The 27,340-nt window shown below is 39.1% G+C and overlaps 2 protein-coding genes across 4 annotated transcripts in view; one reads left to right on the top strand and one right to left on the bottom strand.

Annotated features, from left to right (window-relative positions):
• The window catches only part of TPGS2 (tubulin polyglutamylase complex subunit 2), a 43,696-nt gene extending 27,625 nt beyond the window's left edge, over positions 1 to 16,071 (bottom strand). For both annotated transcript variants that reach the window (XM_021670034.2, XM_012440768.3), the window contains exons 1-2: positions 15,752 to 16,071; positions 6,304 to 6,383 (exon numbers count right to left, since the gene is read on the bottom strand). In XM_021670034.2, the coding sequence (XP_021525709.2) occupies positions 6,304 to 6,383; positions 15,752 to 15,836 (165 nt within the window). In that variant the 5' untranslated portion in view covers positions 15,837 to 16,071. The remainder of the gene's footprint in view (positions 1 to 6,303; positions 6,384 to 15,751) is intronic.
• Positions 16,072 to 16,186: 115 nt separating this feature from the next.
• KIAA1328 (KIAA1328 ortholog) overlaps positions 16,187 to 27,340 on the top strand; it is a 347,638-nt gene continuing 336,484 nt past the window's right edge. Inside the window, exons 1-3 of one of the 2 annotated variants that reach the window (XM_012440766.3) lie at positions 16,187 to 16,264; positions 20,682 to 20,717; positions 21,593 to 21,735. In XM_012440766.3, the coding sequence (XP_012296189.2) occupies positions 16,207 to 16,264; positions 20,682 to 20,717; positions 21,593 to 21,735 (237 nt within the window). In that variant the 5' untranslated portion in view covers positions 16,187 to 16,206. The remainder of the gene's footprint in view (positions 16,265 to 20,681; positions 20,718 to 21,592; positions 21,736 to 27,340) is intronic. The other variant, XM_012440767.3, reaches the window with a different exon arrangement.

Raw genomic sequence — 27,340 nt, 5'->3', positions numbered from 1 at the left:
TCTCTGCCTGGTCTGCAACCACAGCCAGGTGAAGAGCTGCCCAGGACATCCAACAAGAAGGAGCATGAGAACACTGCCTGAAACTATGGCAATGAGCAAAATGCCGTCTCCTGAAACTCTTCTCAGGGAGGACATTCCATGAAGTGGAAGGAAAACCTGGATGAGCTGTGGAGGGATGGTGTGAGATCCCTAAGAGAATTCCCAAACATATTCTTAAACTCCCACCTTAGGAGAGGTGGAGGGCTTGGTTAACTGAACCTTTTTGTTTTGTTGAGTAGGGTATGAGAGTTTGGGGCCAGAGCTGCGTTACTTAAGCGAGACTTCGATCATGTCAGGGTCACCACCTGAGACCTCGGTCATGTCAGGGTCATCACCTGAGACATTGATCACCACCTGCGGAGATCTAACCCTGACTTAATGACTGGATGAATGAATGTACTCACACACACCAGAATACAGTTAATCTGAGTGGGCCAGGGATGGTCATCAGCTGCTTTCAGAGGGTGACTGCAGCTAACCGACCACCACTCGCTGCTGCTCCTCCTCATATTTATTCGGTAGGATTTAATAACAGAGTTTCTAAGTCAACATGCTTGTGAGTAATTAACATGGTTAAAAGAGTAATTTTACGAATGATAAAAGGTCTTGGTTCCAGGGCCCAGAATAAACACCATTAATGGATTACCCCTTCGACCTCTTCCTGAGAGGACCATCCAGCACAAAGTTTACATGAGCAAACAAATTAGGGACAAAGGAATGTGGTATAAATAGACTTAATTGGAGAAGCTTTTATTATTCCTAAACTTTATCCTATGTTTATCCTATGACTTAAAGCTCTAACGTGTGAACTGGTTGCCTTCAGCCCATTCTCTTAAAACCTTTCAGCTTTCCAAAAGGTTTGAGACTATAATCTATAACTTGCCCTAATATTTCCCTAATATTTTACCAGCCACCCCAAGTGAATCCCAACAGTTAAGGGCCAAAAGAAACGTAGCATACTTTTTCCAAAATCCTTTCTCCACAGAACCATCAGTCTCCCTCTAAAAATATGTGAAGAAAAAAATATATAAATAGCCTGTCTAGAGAAACCACAAGTCTTGGTGAACCTGGGTGTCTGACAGCTCATGCCAGACAACCTTCAGAACAGTAACGCCCTTAGGTTTATATAATCATTAAAATTCTACCACTGGAGGAATTAGTGGGGGAAGCCTTTGCATCTGCAGCTGCTCTGCTTCAGAGATGGTGGTGTGGTAGCCTGAGTCTCAGGACAGAAATTAAGGACTGCTTGTGAAAAAGAAGTTAGGCAGCCTTGGGAAACTTTCACACTCTTTCTGACTTTTGTGTTTTATCTAATTTGCTTACTCATCTCACATTTATTAAGTATCTATTATGGGATAAACACTATGTGGAGCACTAGCAACAGAAAGAGAAATGAGGGACAGGGCAAAGGAGGCTGTGTCAGACATATGGGTTGCTTATTCAAATCCACCTTCCTTTTTCTCCTTGGCAGAACCTTCGTTTTGTTTGAGATGGCAGTGTGTCCTATTAAATACCTGTTTTCAGAACCTCCTGCAATTAGTACTTGACATTAAAATGTAAACACAAGTCCAAAAGAGAAGGTTTCTAAGAAAATTTTCACTTTCCTGTTGAAAGGTGACAGATGTGCCTGGCAACATAACCTACCTCCTTTTTGTTCCTTGAGCTTGGAAGTGATAGCTGAGACTGTAGCAGTTATTTTGCCACTGTGATATTGTGAAATACATATTTGGTCTCTGTCACAGTTTCCTGGCATACAATTCCTAAAATCTTTGCAATCTCTAAAGTGATGTCTTTTTGTGTGCTAATGAGTTGACAAATGACTGGCAGCTCCAAGGTAGCTGCAGGATGGGGGATGATCACCAGAAAGACCAAGGCAGGCAGTGGGTTGGAACTTTCGGCCTCACCACCTAACCCCAGGGAAAGAAAAGGGGTTAAAGGGTAAGTTGATCATCAATGGCCAAAGATTTAATCAGCCATGTCTACATAATGAAGCCTTCATAAAAACTCAAAGGACAGGGTTCGAAGAGCTTCCGGACAGCTGAACACATGGAAGTTCCTGGAGGGTGGTGTGCTCTGGGATGGCATGGAGTTCCACACCCCTTCCACCACACCTCGCCCTGTGCATCTCTTCATCTGTATCCTTTGTAATAAACCTGTAAATGTTAAGTAAGTGTTCCTATGAGCTCTGTGAGCCACTCTAGAAAATTAACTGAACCTGAGGAGGCGGTCGTGGGAACCCCAATTTATAGCTGGTGGGTCAGAAGCACAGGTAAAACAACCTGCGACTTGCAATTGGTATTGGAAGTGAGGCGCAATCTTGTGAGACTGAGCCCTTAACCTGTGGGATCTGATGCTATATCCAGGGAGATAGCATTGGAACTGAATTGGAGGATACCCAGCTGGTGTCCACTGCAGAACTGATTGCTTGTTGATGTTCGGGAACTCCCCCTTGCAAAACACACACGTTTGATCATGGAAATTTTCTGTGTTGATTGTTATGGAGTAATAGGAGAGGAAAAGCAGTGTGTGTTTTTCCTACTCAGAAGCACCATAAAGAAAAAGGACAAAATAATTACAGAGATAAAGGCTTAACATTGTCAGGGCTGATGAACCAACTGCAACTGTCTACCTCAGGACTTGTTACATGAAAAATATTAATTCCTATTTGCTGAAGCTATTGCTAGTTTATTATTATCTTTCCTTGGGCCAAACATATTCCTAATTTATACAGAGACAAATGTTTAACAGATAAGTGTTGCAGAGCTGCAAGGGTCAAAGAGAACTAGGCGGGAAGAGTCTGCAAGGAAGGAAAGAATCAGGAGAGTTGTGCTTCTGAATTCAAGGGAGGAGAGACTAGCAGAGAAGGGAGTGGCTAACTGTGAGACACGCAGGCGTGGAACCAAGTGAGATGAGGTAAGTCTTTAGCAATGAAGGGGTCCTAGTGATTTTGACAGAATGGTATCCAAGAATGGTGGTGGCTAAAGAGAGGCTGTGGCAGGACAAAGAATAACTGAGAAATGAAGGAAGGACAGTAATTTGTTAACTATGTCCACTGGATCCACCCTGTCACCTGTTTTTGTAAAAATGTTTCATTTAAACATAGTCACGCCATGCATTTCAGTACTTTTGATGGCTGCTTTCACAGCTACAATGGCAGAAATGAGTAGTTGTGACAGAGACTGTAGCACCCACAGAGCATAAAGGATCTGGTCCTCTCAAAAAAACATTTCCCAACCCCTGATGTAGATAGTTTTTCTACACACTTCGTGTGAAAAGGAACAAATGGCTAAACAGCTAGAAGAAGACATATGTTGAAGGTTTTTTTGTTTTTAATTTTAAAGAGATGGGAAGCCCCTATGGGGAAGCTGCCAGCAGAAAGAAGTGAAGTGCTAGAGAGAAGGATTGACTGGTGGAGAACAGAGAAGCTCAGGCAGAGTAAGAGCATAAGATGAGGGGGTCACTAGTGATATGGTGTCACAGGATGATTTCTTCTACTGGAAATGCTTATGATAAATTCATAGTAGGGGCATGTAAGGAACATATCTTCAAGAAGGTTCAGAACCCACTCTGTAGACTGTAGAAAAACTGAGCCTGAAAACAATGGGGATATTCTGCTAAGTCATTTGGTTTCTGTGGGCCACGGTTTCACCATCAAGTGAACTGAATTTTAATCTGGGGATTGAAGAGTGTATAACCTGTCAAGAATTGTAAAGCAGTCTGCTACTATGAAATGTCACTGACATGCTTAATAATAACAGAACTCTCCTGGCACCAGGATGCTATGAGAACTGAGAGGCAGATATTTTCATGGTGCTTGAAAGATGAAAATCTCAGTGTAGACATTCGGCCTTACTATGGACCAACATGACAAAAGGTAGGTAGCAGGTACAATGAACATGAATCATACAACTGCAGAGAAGCAGACAAACTGAAACTGTGTACTGAAGAAGAAAAAATGGTGAAATATATAAAAATGGAAAAAGGTTATTCACATTTCCCTCCAACCTCAGGTCACTGTAGCAGATATGTGATCATTTAGGTTTCAATTGTCAACCTTTCTTCCTGGATTTGCAGTACAGAATCACAAAATACTAGATTACAGCTGGATGAGTCCTTCAATAACACTAATTTCAAACTACTTATTTTATACATGACGAACATGAGCTCCAGAGAAGTTACATGACTTAGCCAAGGGTCCAGAGCTGGCATAAGATTCCTACTCCAGTCTGTTTTTCCCAAATCAAAATGCTTCCATATCCTTACTAGTATATTGTACCTCAGTGAGCTTCCCAGAGAGCTATATTTGCCCAAAGGGGCAGAGGTCTCCTTTGTGGGGGGCCTTATCTGAATGCATTTATGCAGCTGTGATCACCAGGTATACCAAATGGAGGCTTGGCTCTAAATGAGGTGTCTCCAAGGAGACAGGTCTCTAGGGTCAGTTCTCTAGAGAAGTAGGAATTATCAGCCCCTTGGGATGCTCCCGCTTCTCTGGTGTAGGCACTTCAGGAAGAAGGCACATAGCAGGGGTGGCATATCCAGCCCACTCCCGTGGCAGCATGCTCTTTAGTAACCTCTTGGGTGAGAAAGTGAGACAAGGAAGTTTCATAGCAGTCCAAAACTTCTACCCTCCATTGCTTAGGAGACAAAAGTAGGTAAGAAAATTGCACATCGGGCATGGTCACATTTGAATGAAAAAATTATTATGCATAAACCCGTTTTAAACTTTTTGGGGTTATGAGTCCCTTTGAGAGTCTGATGAAGTCTTCCCCCCACCAAAAAAAAAAAACAAAAAAATACATCTGATATCCATTTTAAGGAGTCCATGGACAACTTCCCATTCATAGACTTGTAAGGGATCCCATTGCCTACTCTCCACCCACATATACAACCAAAAATACACCAACTGTGGTTATGTCTAGGTGGCAAAATCCTAGAAGACTTTAAAAAAAAATTTTTTTTTGTATTTTCAATACTTTTTTGATGTTTGTTTAGCATAATCAGAAAAAAATAGTGTTACATAAAAACTGAATCTTAAAACAGACATACACACCCCAAAGGCTATCTTATTCTCCAAGCATCCCACAGGCCTTTATAAGCCCAGACATGCCAAACTCATCTTGATACTGATCCTAATACTGATAGTATGTTATTTTAAAAATTTTGATTACTTATTTTTTAAGAGATGGGGGTTGAGGGGTTGTCTCATTATGTTTCCCAGGCTGTTCCTGAACTCCTGGTGTCAAGCAATCCTCCCACCTTGGCCTTCCAAGTAGCTGGGACTACAGGTGTGCACCACCACACCTAGCTTGTTTGTATATTAGATTTGGCATATTTGAACTTAGATCTGAGATATTTTAACTATAGAACTCATAGGAAAATTCCAAATCTATGTATCTATGTACCTTATTTTAGGTACAGGCATTCTCTCAACTGAATATGTCGGAAGAAAATGTTCCATTAACTGTCTCAGTTAGTTAAAAATCTCTTTCTTTGATGCTTACCCTTTAATCCTTTTAGACCTCTGATGGCTATTTATCTAGCACTACAACTGCATTTCCCTAAGTGTCAGTCTAAGCTAAAAGGGAACCCAATAAAGATGCATAGTCCAGGAGGCAGATTAGATCCCAAGAGATCCCCTGCAGACTCTATCCCTGAAACACAGCTATGGAAGGCAGCTCCAAATGAAGAAAAATACACTATAAGTAAAACTGGGACAAATGGGTAAAGTCTTCTCTTTATAACAATCTATACCATGTCTTAGGCAGTAAGATCAAGAGGCAAAAACAGTGCCTTTTAAAAAATACCCTTTAACCCCCAGGGCTCAACACCAAGCATAATGTCTGACCCATTGTAGAAGCTTAAAACTTTTACTGAATAAATGAAGTTCAGAGGAAAGTTGGAAAGCATTAGCTTTTAATCTGCTTAGCAGTTATGTGCAGCACTTAACCATGTTCTGGACAGCATGACACTTATATATCCTTTTTATTCCTTAATTGATTTTTAGCTTTGTTGTATACAACTTTGAATGTCCACTACCTCTACAGGAGAGTGGGGCTCAGGGGAGACATTCCATGCTGGGTAAGTGGCATAGAATGAAAGGAACTGTTAAGTGGACTGAACAGGAACATAGAAAAGGTGAACTCTACCTTGAAAGCAGCTGTGGTTTGAGATAAGTATTCTTCCTCCCCCAGTCTTTCCTTTTCAGGGACATTTACATTGACCTCTCTTTGTTGGGAGGTAAAGACTTCATGTGGCAACACTTACTTGTTCCCATGAAGAAATCATATGACGTTCAGCAGGAGGCTTTTCTATGATGGTCACCTCTGTCACACCTGGAGAAGATTCTGGAGGAGAAAAAAAGAGTCTGTAGAGTTGCAATTGGTGCAGTGTCATACATTTCTATGCTAGATGTTGACTAGCTGTTGATGACTGCTCTAAGAACATCCAATCCTTCTCATACACACTTAGCACTCCTGCGATGAAAGAAGAGGACTGGTTGGCCTCTGAAAGGCATGATCCCATGACCTAGCACAATGTAGTCTACCTGATAGAAAGGATATCCACAGAATGTGCTCTATACTGTCACTGCTCAGTCATTAATCTTATTGAACAAAAAAACAGATTGTAGATTCCTAGTGATTTCACACGGAAATTCTCAATGAGCTAAATCTATATACTCAAAGTGAAAAGAAATAAATAGCAATCCATTAACTTTTATAAGACATAAAAGTTGCTTATTAACTTTTCTTCTAAATAAAACTCATCTTGAACATAATCTTCTACTCTATGAGGTCTAGGATTTAAAAGCTGGGTTAACATAAAAAACAAATTCCCCTGGAAACCATCATTCTCAGCAAACTGACACAAGAACAGAAAATAAACACCGTATGTTCTCACTCATAGGCGGGTGTTGAACAATGAGAACACATGGACACAGGGAGGGGAGCACTACACACTGGGGTCTGTTGGGGGGAAATAGGGGAGGGACAGTGGGGGGTGGGGAGTTGGGGAGAGATAGCATGGGGAGAAATGCCAGATATAGGTGAAGGGGAGGAAGGCAGCAAATCACACTGCCACGTGTGTACCTATGCAACAATCTTGCATGTTCTTCACATGTACCCCAAAACCTAAAATGCAATAAAAAAACAAAAAGAAAACAAATTCCATTGATAAATATACTGAGGAAAAAATAAGTCACATTTCTAAATCCTTGAAGTAGGAAAAGGTCTCCAAACAATCTGGTTTGCTTCTCTTGGTGGAGCTGTGTTCTATCATTCACTCTGAGGGAAAGCAGAAGCCACCTGGAAATACTACAGAGTTCAATACCTCCTCCAACATTCTCCACTTGTCTGTGGCCATGCAGACTCAAGATTCTGAAGTCCTTAACCAAAAAAAAAAAAAAAAAATCTGTCATAAAAGCTTTTATGACTTGAATTCTGTCCCCACCCCACAAAAAAGATATTTAAGTCCTAACCCTCAGTACCTCAGAATATGACCTTATTTGGAAATAGGGTTACTGTAGATATAATTAGTTTAGATGAGGTCATACTGAAGTAGAGTAGACCCCTAGTCCAAAGATTGGTGCCCTTATAAAAAGAACATGTAGCCAGGTGTGGCAGTGGATACGTGTAGTCCCAGCTTCTTGGGAGGCTGACACAGGAGGGTAGCTTGAGTTTTTAAAATCTCATGGACTATGGCAGAGACTTACAATCATTTTATGTGGTTCACTGATTCTATAATTAAGTCAGTGCCCTTTTTATGCATTATAAAATTAGTTGCCAGAAATTCAAATCTTGGTATGCAGCAATAGCCCAATATAGGAACTAAGAAATCTAGACTTTACCTATTCTAGTCTTGCTTTATACATTTACTAGTTGTATGATTTTATATGGGTCTTCACTTCCCTTCACTTTCGGTAAGTCAGAATAGACCTTAGGTTTGAAAGAGGACACATACAATTATTTACTGTTTATAACAGGCCTACATGGAAGGGCTATAGGTTCAGAAAAAACTACTATGATGCTACTGCAGATGTGGTCATATCATACTTAAGCTTAGAGTACTCTCATTATAAGCTAATTGGCCAAGATGTTGACTTTAATAACTTTTAGATAATAAGTTGCTTAGGAAGTACTCATTGTAGAGACTCCTATATCCAATATAGTATTTCAGCATTGGTGAGGAGGAAGTTTTGGGGATATGGAGGAGAAGGGCATTCAATAAATTCCACTTGTATAATGCTCTGTTATAGGAAATTGGCATAAATCATCCCACTTAATCTTTCAACAATCTTTGGCATAAATTATCCCACTTAATCTTTCAACAATCTTGTGAAGCAGGTATCCTTACTCTTGTTTTAAGGATAAGGAAACTAAGGTTTAAAGATGTTAAGTAATTCATAGAATGAAATCGCTGACCAAAGCTGTGGACACCAAGCCCAATGCTGTTTTTATTACATTGTCTTAGTAGCCTATCATTTTGCTGAGATAAAAGCATTTTGTAGATGTTTAGAAAGCAACAGAAATTATACACTGCCCTTGGCCTATCAAGATGCCATAGCAACATCTAAACAGGCATAGCCATTCTCACTGTCTGTCTTTGTGACCAATGACAAGCATTTGTCAGCCACCTGGCTGGAATAAACTTCATGGCAGAGTAAGAGATATGAAACTCGGATCTTTAGACCCTGCACAGTCCACTCTAAGTAACTGTGTGATATGCCACAGCTTAAAATTCTGTGTTGGCTTACTCCAATGGTGGGTGCTATCAATTCCTTCCTTCCCTGCAGGCCCATACCACTTTTCGTTGAGAAGTGAGTCCATTTCTCCAACTTCTTGAGTTTGGAGTTGGCCTGTGAGTGCCGTGCCCTATAAAATATGGTGAAAAAATAGTGTGCCAGTTATGGACTTAAAATTTAAGAGAACTGGCAGTTTCCTTTTGCCTTTCTTTGATTCCTGAGCCATCACACACAAAATCCAAGCAACTCTTCTGGGGAGAGAGAGAGAGGCCACACTGAGAAGTACTGAAGGGGGCAGACATTCGAGTGCGGATGCCATTTGATGATTCCAGTCCCAGCTGCTATCTAACTGTGACCACTTGAGAGACCCCAAATGAGAACTACCCCAGCTGGTCCAGTCAATCCACAGAGCTGGGAGAGATAGTTAATGGCTATTTCAAGCAAACTATGTTTTAGGATGATTTGTTACCCTGTGATAGATAACTGGAATATATTTTCTGGTGACAAACAGTCTCTCTGCGGTATTTAATGGGGACCTGCTATGTCCTAAGCTTGGGAAAATTACTGCCAGAGATTAGGAATTTAAGTAGGAGACACTGTGGAAACTTACCGCCTAGTTATATAAACAAGACAAACATGAAACAAAGTGAAAACTGCAAGATAATATGTAATTATATGTTAAACTAGGTGATACTGTCAGGGCCACAGGAGTTGAAGGTAGAGGTAAGTTGACAAAGACTGCAAGTGATAGAAAACATCAGAAACTGCACACAGCTGATCTGGGCCTTCAAGGATGATGTGTCAGTTACTGCAGACTGGCTCAATTAACACCTCCTCCTGTTCCCCCCGGCGTGCTTTCCTTTATTTTAGACTGCGTAGCTAAAGACCTCATTTCCTAGATTTCACTGCAGTTAGACTCCCTCCGGTGGCTGGGATGCCTGCATAGAAACCTACGCTCATAAAACTTGGACGAAGGGAATCAGCAGATGAGGAAGAGAAAAAATGGAGAGACCAGATCTTCTTGCAAGCATAGTTTCACAGGTGTTTCAGTCTCAGAGGGTGCTGGCGGCAGGAGCAATTTTTGATTCTGCACCTATCCTTCTGGGAGTCTGAAATTCTGAGAGCTGTGGCTGGTTGTTTTGCCAACGTAAGACTTAAACGGGCTTTCTGGAGAAGAAACACTACACACATATTGTTGCATTTCACTGTTTAAGAAGTGTGTGACCACTGACAAGAGGGAAAACTTCAGAAGCCTGTGCATGGATTCCTCTAGATTCTACCTATATCTTTTCCTATACATTTATCTAATCAATGCAATAAATTACACTAGGGACTACTGTTTCTGAGTCCTGTGTGTCCTTGCAGTGGATCTGTAGATCTAAATGTGTGGATGCTTGTGGGATCCCAGAAACATGCATCCATCTTTTTATATTTAACATTTCTGATTTTGTTTGCTTTAGGTATGTTTTTGAAAACATCAAATAACTGGGTTTTATGAGTCAGGTTTAAACTGTTTTCTATTAATAGGTGACATAAACCTATATGTATATACTTCAGAGACAGGGTTTTGCTGTCACTCAGGCTGGAGTGCAATGGTGGAATCATAGCTCACTTCAGCCTCCAACTGCTGGGCTCAAGTGATTCTCCCATCTTAGCCTCCCAACTAGTTGGAACTACAGGTGCACACCACCACACTGGGCTAAATTTTTTTTTTTTTTTTTTTGTAGAGACAGGAGTCTTGCTATGTTTCCCAGGCTGGTCTTAAACTCCTGGCCCCAAGTTATCTTCCCATCCTGGCCTCCCAAAGCACTGGGATTACAGGCATGAGCCTCAGTGCACAGCCATGACCATTTATATTTATTGTTATGACAGATATGTTTGGTCTAAACTCTATCATAATAGTTCATAATTATGTGTGCTATATTATACTTGTGTTTCTTTCTGACATGCATATCGTTTGCTCTATTCTTTCAAAATTTGGGGGAATGTTTCTATTGCTGAGTAATAAATTACCATGAATTAGCAGCTTTAAACAACATCCTTTTATTAAGTTACAGTTCTGTAGCTAACAAGTCTGGCACACCATGATTGGGTTATCTGCTTAGGAAAGACCAGAAATTACTGGTCTTTCCTTACACCAGATGTGCTGACAGGTATTTTAGCTGTTGTATTTTCATCTGGAGCTTGGGGTCATCTTGGAAACTCATTCCTGTTATTGACAGAATTCAATTCCTTTTGGTTGCAGGACTGAAGCTTCCATTTCCTTGCCTGCTGTCAGCTGGGGCCACTCTCAGCTTGCAGAGGCCACTTGTATTCCTTGTTAAAAAGTCCCATCTATCTTCAAGACAGCAACAGCGTAAGAAATTCTTTTTATGCCTCAAGTCTCTTTGACTTCCCTGTTAATAGCTTGTTTAAAAGGCTTATGTGATTAGATTGGGCCCACCTGGATAATCTTGCTGTTGCCATTTAATGTAAAATAATCGAGGTGTGATATCATCAGCTTCACAGCCCTGGGAATTAGAGCAGGAATTCTAATAGTATCATGTTTAGGATTCCTTTTTAAAAATAGCTTTACTAAGATATAATTCACATACCATCATTCACCCTTATAAAGTGATTTTTATATTCAGAGTTATGCATCCTTTCCCCTAAAAGAAACCCATACCTATTATATTAGCAGTCTCCTCTCCCACCAGGCTCTGGCAACCACTAATCTTTCAGTTTCTACAGATTAGTCTATTCTGGACTTTTCATATAAACGGAATCATACACGTGGCTTTTGCAACTGGCTTCTCTCAGTTTGATTTCAAGATCATCCATGTTGTAGGATCAGTATTCATTACGTTATATGGATGAATAATTTTTTGTTATACGGATATATCACATTTTACATATCCCATTCATCAATTGATGAACATTGGGTTGTTTTCACTTTTGACAATTACGAATAATGCAGATACAAAATTTGTATACAAGTGTTTTCATATAAATATCTTTTCATTTCTCTTGGAGAAATGAAATCCAGAAATGGAATTGCTGGGCCATATGGTAACTAATCTTTTGAGGAAGTGCCAAACTAGTTTCCTAAGCTGCTGTACATTTTACATCCCCACCAGCAGTGTATGATATCTCCACATCCTCGCCAACAATCACTATGTCTTTTTGACTATAGCCATCCTGGTGGGTGTGAAGTGAAACCACATTATGGTTTTGATTTGTATTTCCCTAATGGCTAACGATGATAATCATCTTTATGTGTGGTCACTGGTCATCTATGTATCTTTGGAGAAATGTCTGTCCTGATCCTTTAAAATTGAATTATTTGTCTTTTATTGTTGAGTTGTAAGAGTTCCTTGCAGATCTATAAGTCCCTTTTCATATATATGATCTACAAATAGCCTCTCCTATTTTTTGGATTGTCACTTTCTTGACTGTATCCTTAAAAGCACAAACATTTAAAATTTTGATTAAGCTCAATTTATCTGTTTTTCTTTTGTTGCTTATGCTTTTAATGTCATATGTAAGAAGAATCCAGTGCCTAATCCAAGGTCACTTAAAAAGTAACCTAAGGTGTGTTTTCTTTCAAGAGTCTTATGGATTTAATTTTTGTATGTAATTTGAAGTAGAGATCAAATTTCATTATTTTACTTTTAGGTCTAAGATACTTTTGGAGTTAATTTTTGTATGTAATTTGAGGTAGAGGTCCAATTTCATTATTTTACATGTGGAAATCCAGAACCATTTATTGAAAAACTATTTTTTCCCATTGAGAAGTCTTAACATCCTTGTCAAAAATCAATGAATCATAAATGTGATGTTTATTTTTGGAATCTCAATCTTATTTCATTGATCTGTATTTCTATTTTAATGCCACTACCACTCTGAAGACTACTGTGCTTTAAATTTTAAAATTATAGTAAAATACACATATCATTTTAGTCCATTTTAAGTGTACAGTTCAGTGGCATAAAGTACATTCACACTGTTGTACAACCATCACCAGAACTTTTCCATCATCTCAAATACAGTAAACCTTGAAATAGGAAAATGTGAGTAAGAGGAACTTTTTTCCTGTTTTGGAAAGGAAAGATTGTTTTAGCTACTCTGGGTTTCTTGCATTTCTATATTATATTTTAGGATTACATCAGCTTCTCCATTTCTACAAAAGAGACAATTGAGATTTTGATGGGAACTGTAGATCAATTTGGGGAGTAACAGATTTTAACAATATTTGCCCTTCCAATCCATAAACATAGTATGTCTTCTCATTTATTTTGATCTTCTTTAATTTCTTTCCACAGTCTTATAGTCTTTCAGTACATAAGTCATGGACATCTTGTGTTAATTTATTCCTAATTAATTTTATTCTTTTTTCTTTTTTTGAGATAGGGTCTCACATTTGTCACCTGGAGTGGAGTGCAGCAGTGTGCTAGTTCACTGTAGCCTCAAACTCCTGGGCTCAAGTGATCCTCCTACCTCAGCCTCCTGAGTAGCTAGGACTAAGGCATGCACTACCATACCTGGCTAATTTTAAAATATTTTGTAAAGACTATGTTGCCCAGGCTGGTCTGCAACTCCTGGTCTCAAGCAATCCTCTTACCTTGGCCTCCCAGTGTTGGGATTACAGGTGTGAGCCACTATGCCAGCTACATTTTATTCTTTTTGATACTATTGTAAATTGAAGTGTTCTCTTAGTTTTATTTTTGGATCATTCATTGCTGGTGTACAGGGATATTTGTGTGTGTGTGTGTGTATACCTTAGAATTTTTTTTATATTCAATATAATGTCATTTACAAAGAGATAGTTTAACTTCTTCCCTTCCAAATGGATGCCTTTATTTCATTTTCTTGCCTAACTGCCCTAGTTAGAACCTCCAGTACAATGTTGAATAGAAGTGATGAAAGTGGAATTCTTACTGTGCAGACAAGAGTGAACATAGCAGGTCCAAGACAATAATCCTTAAAAGGGCCTGTTAATTGGGCTGCCAAAATCCTTTTGTTGTAATGAATCACATCCATGAATAGGACTATCTCCAGAGTCCTGTAATCCTTATGTCAAATCATTGAATCTGGTGTGATCTTGGGGAACCCTGACACAATTTTGTTCCTGATTTTAAGGAGAAAGCTGCCAGTTTTTCACCATTACACATGATGTTAGATGTGGGTTTTTTATAGATCTCCTTTATCAGGTTGAGAAATTTCTATCTCTATTGTATCCTATTTCTAGTTTGTTGAGTTTTTTTTTTTAAATCATGAAAGGGTATTAGATTTCATCAAGTGCTTTTTCTTTATTAAGACGATTACGCAGTTTTGTCTTATTCTATTAATAAGTTGCATAACCTTAATTGATTTTTTTTAAGTCACTGTTTTTTTTCTTTTTTAGTGACAGTGTCTTGCTATGTTGCCCAGCTGGACTTGAACTGGGCTCTAGTGACCCTCCCACCGCAGCCTCCCCAGTAGCTGGAAGTAAAGACATGGGCCACCATGCCCAGCTATTAATTGATTTTCATATGTTAAACCACTCACTCCTAAATCACATTTAGTCTTGGACTTCTATTAAAAGAGACACAAATTTACAAAATCAATCAACCATGCAAGAAGTGGTAAGTGCTATAAGGATAAAGAAAAACCAGGATGAGGAAAGAGAGCAAGAAAGACGGAGGTTACTCAGACTATATTCAGGGAAGGTTTCTCTGAGGTAATGACATTTGATCGGAGATCTGAATAACCTGAAGAAGCCAGACATTCAGAGAAAGATAATTCCAGGTGTAAGGATTAGCAAATTTCAAAAGCCTTGAAGCGAACACATTAGTGTGTTTAAGGTACAGCTAGAAGGCCATGTGGTCAAAAGAGTGAAAATAAAGTCAGAAAGAGATGGGAGCAGATCATACAGGGACTTGTAAGTCATGGTACAGACATTTGGATTTTATTATAATTGTGATTGGAAGGCATTGAAGCATGCTTTTCAGCCTTCTTAAAAGACCTTTCTTCTCCTTGGTTTTCTGGCTAACTCCCATATTCAAAATCTAGCATCATCTCCTCTGCGACATGTTCTTTTAACTTCCCTGGTAAGATCTGTCCCCTCCTCTGTGATATCTCTGAGTAACAACAGATTACTGACCTCTTTTCACACTCCTAGAGACCTCATTTTTTTTCCCCACAGAACAGTGTCTTTTTCATATTTTAACCTCACAGTCTAACATAGTGGTGAGTACCAAAGAAACATTCGATAGGCCAGGCACAGTGGCTCAGGCCAGTAATCTCAGCACTTTGGGAGGCCGAGGCAGGTGGATCATCTGAGGTCAAGAGTTCGAGACCAGCCTGGTCAACATGGTGAAACCCCGTCTCTACTAAAAATACAAAAATTTAGCTGGGCAAGGCAGGAGAATTGCTTGAACCCGGGAGGCAGAGGTTGCAGTGAGCAGAGATTGCGCCATTGCACTCCAGCCTGGGCAACAAGAGCGAAACTCTGTCTCAAAACACACACACTCACACAAACAACAACAACAACAACAAGAAGAAACGTTCGATAAAAGAAAAACTCTTAAGTCATTCAGTGGTGCAAGGTTGGGTTCCTTTCAGACTCGAGGTAATTGTCGCCCTGGGAAGTCGGCTGCATCACTTCCCTAGAGGAAGGGCTTAGGTTTCGGGGATAATGCCCTGGCTGAGAACGCCTCAGGTGCCTGCTGTGTTCCCTTTACAAGTCTTTGCCCGTCCTTCCTGCGTGGGACCTTGCGGGGGCGGTGAGTGGGGGAACCTTCAGGATTCCCAGCACTGCTTCCGAACACTCCTGGCAGACCCTTCCCCGGCCTAATCACAAACCGGGTCCCTCACTTTCCTCCGTAACAACAGAAGTCACAGCAGCGATATCCACTCCTGTTCAGGGGCCAGCGTCGCGCCGCCCACCCCGCACCTCATCCCTCCGCTCCTCCTTCCTTCTCCACACCCTCTCGGCATCGGCCCCCCACCCCTCACCTAGGATGCGCGTGATGCCCAGGGTCAGCTTCTCCAAGTGCGGCTTGCTGCAGCCCTGCGGCGGGGGCGACGCCTTCTCCTCCATGACTCGCGTCCCCGATCCGCGCTCGGCGGGAGCTGGTGGTGTGTCGGACCCCGCCTCAGGGCCTCGGCCAAGTTCACGGCATGCCGGGAACTGTAGTTCTCGGCGCCTGAGAGCGCGGCGCTGTGGTGATGGGGACCCGGGGTTGGTCTGACAGCAGCAGTTCCGCGGGGCGCCAGTTCCCGCGGCCCCGGCCAGTGCCCCGAACCGCACCTCCAGGACACAGCGTCCCTTTTGCCCGACCCTCTCGCCCCGCAGGGGCCGGCCGCGCCGGCGGGGGCGGGCCTCTGGGTGGTACGGCCAATGGGGACCGCGTCTGCAGGCCGGGGCGTGGCGGCCCCGGCGCGACTCCCCGAGTGGCGGTTGTTTCAAGATGGCGGACGTGGCGGGCCCCTCCCGCCCCGGCGTCGCGGCGTTCTGGAGCCGGGACTGTATCCTTTGCCCGCCTGGCAGGGGGCGCCGGCGCCCTCCTCCGTGGCGGCGAGGGGTGAGCGGTCGCGTGGCAGTCTGAGTGCGGAGGAGAAGTTCCGAGCTAACCCCGGTGGCGGGGACGTGCTGCTCGGCCTCAGTCTAGGTGCTGGGCTTTCCCCTTGCTTGGGTGTTAGGTAGCGGAGAGACTGGTACTGTCTCCAGGTGCGGGGACGCGGCGCAGATGCTTCCAGCTCTCACTAGCGGTGAGCGAGAAAGATAGCCTAGAGTCCACGCTCAGCCTGGGGCTGGGCGGGTTCTCCGAGGTCCCTCTGCCCACCCTCTCAGAGTGTCCCGAGGCCGACTGAGCGTGTGGAGCGAGCTCGAGACTGAGGGAGGAGTGGATGTTGGCTGGACAGGGAGCCTTTTTGTTTTGATTTAGGACTGTCCTTAGTCTGCATTGCTAGGAGCAAGTCAGGATCTTGTCGGACTTAAAAGGCCCTCCAGTGATGACATATTTTAGGGGAGCTGTGTAGCTTGGTTACTGGGATGTGGTCTGTTGGTGCTAGATACTGTGTAAGATGGGAATCATTGTGCCTGGAAGTATTGTTGACTTAGTTGTAGAGTGTGAGTCACTGGCAGGCATTGAAGTTCTTGGATCGTTGTGAGATGAAGCAGTGGAACTTTTTAGTCCAGTGGTAGTGTTACTAGTTCAGCAGCTGTGATGAGATGTTTATGTGACAGGAGTGTTTCTGTCCCTGTAGTAGGTAGACTGTTCTCGCTTGAGCTTTGGTCCTGATAATTCACTTCATGTTCCTTAGAGGAGTTACTTGAAAGAGGGAGGGCAATCAGTGTTACCGAGTGCTTTCAGAGGCAGCTTTTTCTGTTTACTAGGGTTGGTGATGGCATTAAGGTATTGCAGTTACCTTTGGCAGAATCACTCTTTGGACATTCTTCTAAGCTCCTGGTGAAATGTACAAAACTGTGTTATCAACTCCTCTGCTGAGTTACTAGGATTAGTGTTGTGTGGAGAGAGGGATATGTTTGTATTGTGTGCTGATCAGGTGTTTAGTGTTTGCACTTAATAGACATAATTACCATTTGTCTCAGGTTGGTGAAAAGCAAATGAAATCATGAACATACACTGGATGAAGGCATACTAGTGCAGCGTGCAAATTAAACATTTTTCCTTTACCTCTCGGAAGAGAATATGTGCACCGTGGACAACTGGGCTGAATTAGGAAGTTAGAAAATTGGGATGAGTCTTTTCTCAAGAAATACTGCTTTGGCATTAACAAGATTTTGTGACAGAGGAGATACTTGAAGGTTATTAGCCTATGGTATTGTTCAAATATAGAATTAATGATTGGGGGGACAAGCTATTGCAATGGGACTGAATAAGTTAATTAATAGATAGATGGACTCAACCTATGCTCTTGATCTTCGCACCCAGTAACTGCACTTATTCATGTAGTTATATCACTCCCTATTTTATATAGAAGTCATATATACTCCCTTATCTCTTGTATATTCTCTGACTCTCAACATTTAATGTAAAATACTCATCTTCTCATTGATAGTGAGGAATTGAAATTGTACAGGGGAAAAATGGTGGTGATTATATCCTATGAGATCTAATTCAGATGTGTGAAAGGATTGCAAGGTTACTAGTGTCACTTTTTCCCCCAGCCTATTCCACATAATGACCAGTTAGCATCAAACCTCAGATATTTTCAATCTCCATAGAGAATGTCACTGTAAGCAATGTCAAATGTAAATTTGTTGCTGAATATTTGCTGAAAAGCTTAATGATAGTTACTAATCATTTGATTTGACTACATGTCTTTGGATCTTGATCCCTTTGTCATATTGATTATTTCCCAGAGCACCCTAGAGCCTTTATAGTAGAATTTTCAATAGAAAAATTTCAAAAAGTCTGTACCTTTAATCTGGTATTCATTTCACATTATTGAAAAAAGATTTTCAAATCTTCACCCCAACAATTAGAGAAATGTGATTGAGAGATTCCTTAATCCTTGATGATTCCATCATGAGAGGACAGATCATTTGTGACTGAATGTCCCCCCCTTTTTGTTTTAACTGTTGTTTTTGTGAGTTATGCATCTCCTGCACAGTATGATTCAGCAGTGCTGTTTTGCACAAGGTATGTTTTAGTACCGCTTGTGTAAACAATGAGTGTATAGTGTTATCATTTTATGAGTTAAATCTTCCAGCAAAATATGTTCCTTCAGTTGTAAGTTGCCCTTCTCCTTCATTACAGTATCTAGTAATATCAGAGTGAGTTAGGGTTTCTGTAGTACCTAAATTTGACTGCTTAAATGCACTCTAGCGTATTACCATTAGCAATATCAGGAACTTGATATTAAAAAATATGAACTGCAAGTGACTGGGTCAAAACATTACAATATAATCTCTGCTGTTAAATTTTCAAATGAAAACGAAGACTTTATATTGATATAAAAATAATATATTAGCCCAAAAAGTCTCTGTGGTTGATAATAATTACATATACATGTATTGCTGGCAAAACTCAGCAGATTAGAATAGAATGGGCAGTACTGAGCTTATGTCCTTGAAATCTTGGAGGTCTGGGACAGAGGTGCATCTTCCTCTATACCACTTCTGCTCTGGGTTTCTAATTACAGTTAGCCCTTTGTATCTGCTGATTCATTCAAATGTGGATGGAAAATATTTGAGAAAAAAAGATAACATAACAATAAAAAGTAATACAAATTAAACTATACAATATAACTACTATTTATATAGCATGTACATTGTTTTAGGTATTATAGATGATCTAGAAATGACCCACTAGTAGGTCCACTATACATTTGGTATATAATGTGTCTGTTTGACTTCCCCATGAAATATACATTTGTTGGGAAATTCTACATTTGAAGAAGGTAAATACTTGGGTTCTTAATATAATGAGATGAATATACATTACAAATAATAGAAAGGATAGAGGCAATATCAAATATTGTTATTTTAAAAATTTTGAAGTCAGTTTAGAGTTTTATATATTTGAAAAGAACTTTCGCATGGATGTAGCTGAAAGTAAAAGGTTTTGTCTGCATATTTTGAGTCAGACAGAGAAAGATAACATTGAAAATTGTTGGACAATGCATCATAAAATTAAATAAATATCAGTTTTATTCTTTCATAGATGGCTTATTATGGAACCAGGCATTCTTTTATGTTTGAGGGTACAACACTGAACATTTGTGCTTACATTTTAGTGAGATGAAATCAGGTCATGAATAAGTAAATACATGTCCAATTATTATTGGTTCTGTGGAGAAGAAACAAGAAAGGGGAAAGTTGTAGGGGAAGGTAGGTAGGTTGCAGGAAGAGAGAGTTTTGCAATTTCTAGTACCTACATGGTTAGGAAGTGAATGCTTCAATCAGAAGGTGACATGACATCATGACATATGATGTAAGTCCTAAAGTGAGCCATGAAAATATTTGGGGAAAGAGCTTCCTGGGTAGAAGAAATCATGAATGCAGAAGCTATGCGGTAGGAGCTTGCATAGCTTGTTAGCAATTGGAAGAAAGCCAGGAATGAATGAGAGGAATAGTAGTAGGGAATGAGGTCAGAGATATAACAAGTTATAGGGATCAGATCTTGAGGATTGTAGGCTGTTGTTAAAACTTTGGCTTTTAATCTAAATTGAAAATGACATTAGTATTAAAATGATGATTCTAACCACTGTGTGAAAAAATAGGCTGTTGAGGGAATGTGCACGGAAGTGACAGAGAGCAGTTAGGAGCTTATTGCGATAATCCTGGGAGAGGAACAGTTGACTTGGATCAAGATGACAGTTGAAAACTGTGTGTTATAATCACAGCCTTTCTAAATTTTTCCTTTTGAAATTTAAAATAGTTATTTTTGTCTTAAATTTCTTCTACTCTTTAAATAGTAGGGCTTCTTGGGATATTTTATTAATGCACTGTAGAAGAATAAATATTGTCTTTGTGTTTGCATGATTGACTTGCTCTCAGTGTTTGTTCTTCAAAGCTGAAGCCCATCTTGAAATTATTTACTCTTCAGAATTGTCAGTTCCCCAATAATGACCGAACTGGAGCACTTTTTGTTTTCAAAAGGAAAGGAAACTAACATCAGAGTATATATTGCAGGGTAAACCACTTGACAGTGAGAGTGGGCGGAAGTTTCATGGAACAGTACATTCCAAGATTTTTATAAGACCTGTATTTGTGAATATATGAAGATGAACTTTTAGAGAATATTAATTTTGCTATATTTAATTCAATTACTTTACTTTCTAACTTTGTTTTTAAAACTTAGTTATAAATTCCCAGGTCAAAAGAAATGATGAATTATAAGAGGTATACAGAACAGAAGCATCATTTGGATGCTGGATAATCTTATTGTATTTTCCTTCACGTTCTCCTGCATAGTTTCTGATGAAGAACAATCAGTAGTGTACGTTCCAGGTATGATTTTTTTCTATGTTAAAATTTGGGAAGCTTCCTTTGATCCTTAATTGTTAGAAGAAAATAAAGCTATTAGGACAATGTTGCAGGTGTAACTGACTGGATGCAGAGCAGGACATCAAAACCTAAAATTTATTTTTGAATATTTGGCATAACCCTATTAAGTTTTGCAATACTGGCTCATTTTTTGGGATTGGCTGGGCAAATCAGATTTTAATTAACTTGTGCAACACTTCATGTGGTAAGGGGCAAAAGATTCTTATTTTTTCTTTTACAAATGATAGCCAAATTTAATATTTCAAAGAAAAGTATACCACTTCTTGATACAGGGTATAGGTGAAAGACACTTAAAGTTTAATGGTTATAACTAGATGATAGTAAAACAACCATTGAAAGCACCCTAATTATATAGGATGAAAAATATCTTTGATTTTCCCTGAGTTAATGTGTATTTGGCATATTATAATTTACTGGTTTTAATGTGACTTATGAACATTTACAATACCCTTTAAAAATATTTCAATTAAGCTGGACATGGTCGCATGACCCTGTAGTTCCAGCTACTCCAGAGGCTGAGGTGGGAGGATCGCTTGAGTCCAGGAGTTCGAGTCCAGCCTGGATAAACATAGGAAAACCCTGTCTCTTTAAAAACATAAAAATAAAAACAAATTTCAATTGAATCTTTAGTGTATTTCTTTAAAACATATTCTTTTCACGATTCATATATTAAGAGCTTTAAAATTGAGTTTATAAAGTAAGAGACTTTCCTCCATCAGGTCCCTTAAAGTGGAGAATTCCAAGGAAGGAGTTTTGATGGGGGAGGGTTTAAGAGAATAAGATATGATTTTGAAATCTTGTTTAATGGAAATCCTTAGGAATTTCTACTGAAGGAAATGGCAGATCAAGACACAAGCTGATGAGTCCAAAATCTGATGTTAAACTTAAGACTTCCAGGGCGACTGATGCTTCAGTCTCCATGGAGTCCTTAAAAGGCGCAGGAAATTCAGTAAATGAACAGGTTGGTTATTTTTCTTCTTTTTTTCCTTATTCTCCCATCTTTGTAAGTGATGACCAAAAAGGGTAGAAGAACATTTGAAAGTATACTAGGTGATCAACAAACATTCTTAAAAGATACAGAGGATTCCAGGATCCTTTGATGATGCCAGATTTGAGCCTAAATTATCTAGATTACTCAAGGGTTTCGCTCCAAAACATCTGACTTGGTTTAAGATTTAGCCACGATAATGTATTATCTTGGTATGTCTCAAAAGACCTATATTCTGATCTGTGTGGCATTAGTAAATCAAACTGATGAGAATTGTTTTTTAATTAGACATCCTTTTGGATTTTTATTTTTGTGAATTTATTTGATGGATGAACCCTTTTACATAAGAAAGATATTTTATTTAAAAAAATTAACTCTCATTATTATTTCCCTCACTTGGAAAATAATGCCATAAAGCTTCTTACTTTTGAAACTTTATGATAGTTTTATCTTTCTTACTATTACTATGCCATGTTACTAATTGTACATTGTAAAGATGAGGGAAAAATCAGTGACTGGGCATAGTAATATTATTGGTGCATTCCTTTGGCACATGTCCTATCTGACCAGTTTATTTTACTTTAATTTTTGTTATATTTTCCCTCTGCAGCCAGAGTTTGGCTCAGGCTTTGGAATCTATAACCTGTGGACCAAATCCTTCTCCTGCCTGTTTATAAATAAAGGACTTTTGGAATACAGCTGTGCCCATTCTTTTACATAATTGTCTATGGCTGCTTTTGTGTTACAATAGCAGAATTGCTACAGAGACTGTGTGCCAACAAGCTAAAAACATTTACTATCAGACCTTTTATAGAAAACTTTTTTCACTCTGTGAATTATATTCTCAAAGATATTTCCAGTGCCTCTTTTATTACTACAGGATTTTACTATGATTGAATCAAATGGCCTATTTTATGTTACTTGTACCAGTGTACCCACTTCACACTGGGGTATGAATAGTTGAATTTGCAAGTTCTTATCAAAAGTTGAAAATGTTTTTTCATATAATGGTTGATTTGTTTTACATTGAACATTATAGCCTTCTTTTGGATTAAGTTCATATTTTTGTCCTATTGGCTGTAACTTTTGATTGGGTTATTTCAGTGGCTCTTTTAGAGATTATACTATACATCTTTAATTTATCATAGCCTATTATCAAGTGACATTTTCCCACATCACCTATAGTATAAGGACCTTTCAACATTGTACTTTATTTCTCCCCTCCTGACTTTTTTGATATTGTTGTAGTACATTTTACTTATGTGCACAGACCCCAAAATATGTATTACTTTTGCTTTAAATAGTCAACTGTCTTTTTTTCAAATTGAGATATAATTCATACATAAAATTCACCTTTTTAAAGTGTACAATTTATTGTTTTGTTTTGATTTTGTGTGTGTGTGTATGTTCACAGAGTTGTGGATCCATCATCACAATCTGGTTTCAAAACATTTTTGTCACTCTAGAAAGAAACACCTTACCAATTAGCAGGCACTCCTCATTCCCTAGTCATCTCAGCCCCTAGCAAACACTAATCTGCTTTAAGTCTCTCTAGATTTGCTTGTTATTGATGTTGCATATAAAAGGAAATCACATGATATGTGGCCTTTTGTAACTGGCTTCTTTGCATATAAAAGGAAATCACATGATATGTGGCCTTTTGTGACTGGCATCTTTCATTTGGCATAATGATTTCAAGGTTCATCTATGCTGTATCATTACTTCATTCCTTTTTATGTGTGAATATACATTTTGTTCATCCATTTATCAGTTAATGGACGTGTTCTGCTTTTTGGCTTTTATGAATAATTCTGCTGTGAACATTCATATACAAGTTTTTGTGCAGACATATATTTCCAGTTCTCTTGTGTATATACCTGTAAGTGAATTGCTGTGTCATATAATTTTATGTTTAACCTTTTGACAAAATTCCAAACTAGAAAGTGGTCACACTATGTTACGCTAGCAATGTATGAGGATTTAAATTTCTCCACATTCTTGCCAACATTTATGTCCATCTTTTTTGAGAATGGCCATCCTAGTGGGTATGAAGTGGTATTTAATTGTGGTTTTGATTTGGAGTTCCCTAATGACTAAATGATGGTGAGCATCTTTTTATGTGCTTCTTGGCTATTTGCATATCTTCTTCAGACAAATATCTGGTCATATCCTTTTTTAACTGAATTATTTGTCTTTGTACTGTTAGGAGTTTTTTCTAAATTCCATCTACAAATCCCTTATCAGATACATTATTTGCCAGTATTTTTTCTTATTCTGTGCATTGCCTTTTCATTTCTTTATTGGTGTTCTTTGAAGCACAAAAGTTTAAAATTTTGATGAAGTTCAGTTTATCTAGTGTTTTCTTTTGTTTCCTGTGCTTTGATGTCATATCTGAGAAATTGTTGCCTAATCCAAGGTCACAAATATCTGTGCCTATATTTTTTTCTAAGGGTTTTAAAGGTTTAGCTCCTACATTTAGTTCTTATTCCATTTGAGTTAATTTTTGTATATAGAGTGAGGTGGTAACTTAACTTTATTACTCTGCATGTAGCTATCCATTTGTCCCAGCACCATTTATTAAGGATGTTTTCAGCACACTTGTCAAAGATCTGTTGACCATAAGTGTAAGGGTTTATTTCTGGACTCTCTGTATTCTACTCCATTTATTTTTATTTTTATTTTTGGAATTAGGAAGTATAAGTTCTCTAACTTCTTCTTTTTTCAAGATTGTTTTGGCTATTTTGGGTCCCTTGTGTTTTCATAGGAATTATAGAATTAGCATATGTTTTATACTTTTGATTTATTAGAAACAGTTGTTTTTGAATTTCACTTTTGGATTGTTCATTGCTGGTATATAGAAATTCAGTTGATTTGTGAATTGATCTTGTATCCTGCAACTTTATTAAACTCAATGTTTCTAATCTAATAGTTCTTTTGTGAATTCCTTACCATTTTTTCTGTATAAGATGAAGTCATCTGTTAATAGAGATAGTTTACATATTCCTATTGGATGCCTTTATTCCATTTTGGATGTGTTTTGTTTTAATTGCCTTTTAAAGACATTTTACAAATGCAGCAGAAGTCTTTTAAATCTACTTCTATAGCTACCATTTCTGGTGTTTTCATTCTTTTATGTGTATCCAGATTTCCTAAAAGACTTCCTTCAACAACAGTGCAGGTATGCTAGGAAAGAAGTTTTTCAGCTCATGTATGCCTGGAAAGTCTTTTTTTCTCTTTCCTTTTTAAAATATATTTTTACTGGTTATAAAATTCTGAGTTGATAGTTTTATTCGTTCAGTGCTTTGAAGACGTTGCTGCACTGTTACCTGGCTTATATTGTTTTTGAGAAGTTGGCTATCACTTTTATTCCTCCTTATTTTTGTGTGTGTAAGTGTTTTAAATATTGGCTGCTTTAAAGATTTTCTTATCACTGGTTTTGAGCAATTTGATTATAGTATACCTATCTCTTTTGTTTGAGATTTGTTGAGCTTTTTGGGACTGTGGATTTATAGTTTTCATTAAATTGGGAAATTTTTCAGCCATTGCTTCTCCAGATATTTTTGTGTTTCCCTCTCTTTCTAGTGACCTTAGTTACAGAAATACTAGGCCTCTTGAAGTTACCCTCTCAGCTCTCTGATCCTCGGTTCATATTTTTTTAATTAAAATTTTTTTTGTTTATCCTTGGATAGTTGTATTGCTGTTGCTGTGTCTTCAAATTCATTAATTGTCTGCAATGTCTAATCTGCTACTAATCTCATCCAGTGTATTTTTCATATGAAACAATATAGTTTTATCTCTAGAAGTTCAGTTTCAGTCTCTTATTTTTATTTACGTCTTCCATGTCACTACTTGACATGCCCAGTCATTCTTCTATTGTACTTGAACATATGGAACATAGTTATAATAACTGTTTCAATATTCTTGACTACAAATTCTGTCATTTGTGGGTAGATTTCAATTGAGCAATTTTTCTCCTAATTATAGGCTGTATTTTTCTGCTTCTTTGCCTGCTTGGTTGTTTTTTTATTGGATGTCACAAGAAAGTATGCATTTTACCTTTTTGGTTTCTGAGACAGTGATAAGTTGGAAATAATTTGATTCTTTCCAAGCTTGGTTTTGAGCTTTTAAAGGTGGTGCCAGAGCAGCTTTTAGTATAGAGGTAATTTTGCCCATTGTATGCCATACCCTTTTGAATACTCTTCCTGGTGCCCCTTAAATTACAAGGTTTTCAACTGGCTGGTGGGAACAGACTGTTCTTTATGCTATATTAGCTACAGAAATTATTGCCACTGCTCTTTTTGGGCTCTTTCCCTGGCATGAGTAGTTTTCTCACATATATATGCTGGTCAGTACTCAGTAGTTGACACGAAAGCATTCTTCAGATCTCTAGAGCTCTCTTGTGCTGCTCTATCTTTGCCAGTACTTTGCCCTGCAAACTCTAGAAATCTTGGCTTTCCTGGACTCCCAGTTCTATGTTTTCATCTCAGGGAGATTACTGGGCTCTGTCTGGGTTTACCTACCTTAGCCCTGAAAACTCTCCACAGCAGTTAGCTGGGACAGTTGTAGGATCGCCTTATTTGGTTCTGTAATTTCAATGATGATAATTCTGTGTTGCCTGCTATCCAGTGAAAACTATTGATTCTTATCTTTTGTCAGGTTTTTGTTTTGTTTCTGAAATGAGGGTAGATCTGGTCCCTGTTATTCCATCTGGGCTAGAAGAGGATTCCCTACATGGGAGGTGTATATGTGTATGTATGCTTTCTCTTAAGACTAGAAATGGTGGTATGCTTTTTTTTTTTCTTTTTTTCATTGAAGAGCATGTCGTGATTTGTTTTTTTTTTTTTTTGATATGGAGTCTTGCTCTGTAGCCTAGGCTACGCTGCAGCTCACTGCAACCTCTGCTTCCCAGGTCCTGGTTCAAGCAATTCTCTTGCCTCAGCCTCCTGAGTATCTGGAATTACAGGAATGTGCCCACGCCCAGCTAATTTTTGTATTTTTAGTAGAGACAGGGTTTCACCATGTTGGCCAAGCTGGTCTTGAACTCCTGACCTCAGGATCTGCCCCCCTCGGCCTCCCAAAGTGCTGGGATTGTAGGCGTGAGCCACCACGCCTAGGCATCTTGTGATTTTTTTTCTGTATGTTGTCTTTGTTGGTATTGATGTTCAGTATCCTTAATTCATTAAGGTTTTCACAGTGATAATTAAGTCAGTTCAAGTCTTCTGGGAAGCAGACAGCAAGATAGAATTAGGAATGCAAGAGATTTAATGAAGGAAAAACCTGTAAAGCATTAAGAGTAGAATGAGTAGGAATAGAAAAGGGGAGTCTTCAGATTTCACCACAGGTGAAATGACACCTGTAGGAGGAGACATAAAGAAGGAAGGAAGATTGACTAGGAAGAACCTCAGCCTTCAGACTGCCATGCAATCTGAGATAGTGTCCATTTTGCTAGTGAGGAACCCCAGAGCAAATACTGCCTTTTGAGGATGCCATTTGGATCAGAAATAACTCAGTTCTAGTGTCTCTACTGTTCCCAGTCATTGGCATTGGCATGAACACTGCAGTGGATCCCGAAGGTTTG

This window comes from Aotus nancymaae, unplaced genomic scaffold, assembly GCF_030222135.1.
Source record: "Aotus nancymaae isolate 86718 unplaced genomic scaffold, 86718_ANA_hifiasm-v0.15.2.pri h1tg000020l, whole genome shotgun sequence".
NCBI classification, from domain to species: domain Eukaryota; kingdom Metazoa; phylum Chordata; class Mammalia; order Primates; family Aotidae; genus Aotus; species Aotus nancymaae.
This window is presented reverse-complemented; position numbering and strand designations above follow the sequence as displayed.